At 68.0% G+C, this 3,606-nt stretch overlaps 2 protein-coding genes across 2 annotated transcripts; both read right to left on the reverse strand.

Moving 5' to 3' along the window:
* Window positions 1-290: 290 nt before the first annotated feature.
* H696_02193 (hypothetical protein) lies at window positions 291-1,447 on the reverse strand (the record flags this gene model as incomplete). Its single annotated transcript, XM_009496091.1, has 4 exons — window positions 291-584; window positions 724-815; window positions 1,066-1,293; window positions 1,429-1,447. The coding sequence occupies 4 exons, from the start codon at window positions 1,445-1,447 to the stop codon at window positions 291-293; spliced, it is 633 nt and encodes a 210-aa protein (XP_009494366.1).
* Window positions 1,448-1,738: 291 nt separating this feature from the next.
* H696_02194 (hypothetical protein) lies at window positions 1,739-3,606 on the reverse strand (the record flags this gene model as incomplete). The annotated part of the gene is made up of 5 exons (XM_009496092.1): window positions 1,739-1,876; window positions 2,100-2,188; window positions 2,433-2,586; window positions 2,754-2,834; window positions 3,571-3,606. The coding sequence occupies 5 exons, from the start codon at window positions 3,604-3,606 to the stop codon at window positions 1,739-1,741; spliced, it is 498 nt and encodes a 165-aa protein (XP_009494367.1).

Below are 3,606 nucleotides of genomic sequence, written 5' to 3' on the forward strand. Positions count from 1 at the left end.
CCCCTTGCTCGGGGCCCTGTCGCCTGTGTTCGATGCGTCCGCCACTTCCTCGCCCTTCTGTCCCTCCTCTACGGCCGAGGAAGGATGCCTCCCCCACCCCCCCCCTCCACCCCCCGTCCCCCGGGTCCCCCCGCACCGCTGCGCCCGGGGCAAGGTTGCTGCCGCGCCGAGTTGCTCCAAAGAGGCCGGGGCACCGGCCGGAGGGGGCGGAATTCCCGACACATCGCCCCAACTGTGGGAATGTCTCAGGTCCGTTGGCACGGGGTGTTTACATTGGCACATGCGCCGGCCTAGCGTCGGGCTTGGCTCTCGGGGCCGGCCGGCGGGGGCTGGGCGGGGTTTTCCGCCTGGCGAGGCGGCGCGGCCATGGCCACCGGCTGCTGGTGGATGGTCCGCGGGATGAGGACATGCTCGAGGGTCAGGCCGAGGGAGCCACCGCGAGTGTAGGGAGCCGCGCCACTGGCGCCGAGGCTCCCGGCCGAGGAGGCCGTCATGCCGGCCGGCTGGGGGAGAGGCGCGGCGGAAGATGCCTGGGCCGCCATGCGGGATATCCGCAGGGCGGTGCTGATCGACGAGTGGGGTGACTATGGCGCGCGAGGCCGGCAGGGGGAGGACGTGAGCAGGGGCACCAGCCAGGCGGGCAAGGGCGGCATGGTGGCCACCGGGGGGGGGGGGGGGGGGGGGGGGGGGGGGGGGGGGAGGGGGGCGGGGGGGCATGCGCACCGTCAGGTTGGCCGAGAGGACCGGCACCAGGAAACGCTCGGTCAGGGACGACAGGTCGGCCGCCGAGAGGGCAGACTTGGAGCGCTTGTCCACTGGCGGCAGTGCGGCCGAAAGGTCGGGCGCGAAGGGGGAAAAGGCCGGACGGCGGGAGAGGGGGGGGGGGGCAAGGCCGATCGAATGGCATGGAGGAGAGGCAGGCCCGAAGGCCGATCGGAGGGCGGATTAGCATGGCGCGACAGGCCGGGGGAGGGGGCGGCGGGTGGGACAAGGCAGGGACCAGGGGAGGGCAAAGGCCGGCCCGGCACATCGGGTCCCCCCCCGAGGCTGGCAAGCGGCACCTACCATGTGTGCAGACAACACAGGCACGACCCGATGACAGGGTTTCCGGGTGGAGGCCGCCCAGCTGGAAGGCGGCACCATCAAAGGCCTCCGGGTTACGGTGGTGCGACAGGTGGGCCAGGTTGGACGACACGCCGGACAGGGCCAGGCGGGCTTGGTTGAAGGATGCCAGGTTGGTCCAGTCCACCAGGATGACCACAAAATCGAAGGGCCGCCGCGGGGTGTCGGCCGCTGGAAGAGGCAGCTGCCAGGCAAGGTGTCTGCCGGCCGGGGATGTCAGCTGGGGGGGGGGGGGGGGGGGGGGAACGAGGAGGGAAGGGGAACAAGACTCCCCTCTCTGCTTTTGTCAGAGGGGAGAATGGGAACAGACAAAGCGCAGACCCATGCCCGCCCCTCGGCTTCTCTCTCTCTCCATGTCTCTCTCTCGCGGTGGAGGGGGGGGAGGAGGCAAGAGGCGAGACAAGCACAAGAGGCAGGGGCCTGACACGAAGGTGCATTCATTGCGCAGCAGCGCTCCCAAGTGTGTAGGTGTATACGTGAGGATAGGGGCAGCAACAGACACACCACCACGGTCGGTGATAATGCGCGGGAGGGGGGGGGGGGTATTATTCTCCATCGGCGCGGGGTATGTGTGTGCACATGTCCCCGCGTGACAGGGGCCCACACGCAAGTGCATTTAGACGCTGGTGGAGCCGGTGGTGGAGGTGATGATGGCCTTGAAGACCTCGACGTCGATCTCGGCGCGGACCTTGGACTCGTCGTCGGTGGCATCGGCCAGGGCCTTGGAGGCGGTGGCGAGGTTGGCCTTGGCGAGCTGTGCAAAGGCGCATCCATTGGAGGGGGAGGGGCGGCCAGCAGGGCATGGGGGGAGAGGGAGGGAGCGGGGAGAGAGGAGAAGCGGGTGTCAGAGGAGGAGAAAAGGTGTGCGAGGAGGGGGGGCCGGTGGGTTGCCATAGGGGAAGAGGCGCGCGCGTGCCGGGGCGAGGGAGAAAGAGAGAGAGAGAGAGAGAGAGAGAAGGCGAAAGGATGAGGCGTACGTCAATGTCGATGTCGTCGAAGTTGACGGCCTCGACGGCAGTGACGTTGAGGGAGGAGTCGTGGTTCATGACGGCGAAGCCACCGGAGACTGCGGATGGGCGAGTTGCGTGTGCAAGGGCGCGTCGACCACACAGCGAGCAATCGGTTCCCACGAGAGAATGCAGGTGGCGTGGAGGGAGGGAGGGAGGGAGACCGCGATGCCAGGAAAGCGGGGAGGGGGTTAGGAGAGTGATGAGGGCGGCGACAACGCCGCGGCGCAGGGGGTGCGCACACGGCCCCACAGCAGAGGCATCTAGGAGGAAAGACACATAGAGGGGGGGGAGGCGACGCACCGAAGTACTTGGTGACGCTCTTGTCAAGGGCAATAACCTCGACGGTGCCGGGGCGGAGCTCGGTGATGTAGGGAACGTGGTTGGCCAGGATACCCATAACCCCGGAGACGGCGGGGATGTTCACCTGAGAAACCTCGACGTTGTTGTAGAAGGCCTGGACACGTGCGCAAATGCACGCGAAGGCCAAGGGGGGAGGAGAGGCAGAGAGAGAGAGAGAGAGAGAGAGAGAGAGACAGGGAGGACGGAGCGAGAGGTCAGCATGAGATGATGCAAGTGAGGGCGGGGGGGGGAGCACGAGTGGGAAGAACGGGAGGAGCGCACCTCATGAGGAGCGGAGAAAAGCAGGCGAAGGCCGTTGGGGGTGGCAGCAGCGGCGGTGCTGGAGTAGGCGCGGGCCAGGGCCTGGACACACACACACACGCAGAGCGCAACGCGGCCGTGGAGCAGGAGTGGAGGGGTGCGAGGGAACGAGGGCGAGAGGTTAGCTGGGGCTGGACGCGGAGGAAGAGGGGGGCGCAGGCCACATTCGTCCCCAGGGGGGGGAGAGCATGGCGCGAGACGGAGCACGGCGAGGCGCAGAGGCTGCGGAGCTTGAGCGGGAGAGAGGGAGAAGGAGAGAAAGAGAGAGGAAGGGAGGGAGGGAGGCAGAGAAGGAAGACCCCACGGAGGCAACACCCGGAGATGAGGCTGGCGCTGGCAGTGGCACCAGGAGGACAACCACACCAAGGGGGGGTAGTGTGGGCGTCGTGCTGGTTCTCCTCTGGCAGCCGCCCGTCACGGGGTAAAGGGCAGCCGTGCGCATCGAGTCCCAGCACAGCGAGAAGGGAGAGAGGCACAGGAGGACGGGAGAGAGAGAGGGAGGGGGGGGAGGGGATGGACAGGGCGCGGGCAGCAGCAGCAGCCCAAGACGGCCGACGAGAAGTGCACACGCTAGCCCCCTCCCCCCCCCCTATGCACGGGCCGTGAGTGCCTGCGGGAGGCATGCTCCCAGCCCGGGGGCGTGGGGGATCGTTCCTGCCTCACGCATTCACCACAGCACGAAGACAAGGAGAGGAGGGGGAAGGGGGAAGCAGGCGACAAGGGAGCATGAAAGGGGGGTGGGCGGTGGAGGGAGGGAGGAAAGCAGGGAGGTTCGTACGGGGCGAACGGCGGAAAAGGCGGTGCGGCTGAGCAT

This window comes from Fonticula alba (genome assembly GCF_000388065.1).
Source record: "Fonticula alba strain ATCC 38817 unplaced genomic scaffold supercont2.3, whole genome shotgun sequence".
Lineage (NCBI taxonomy): Eukaryota > Rotosphaerida > Fonticulaceae > Fonticula > Fonticula alba.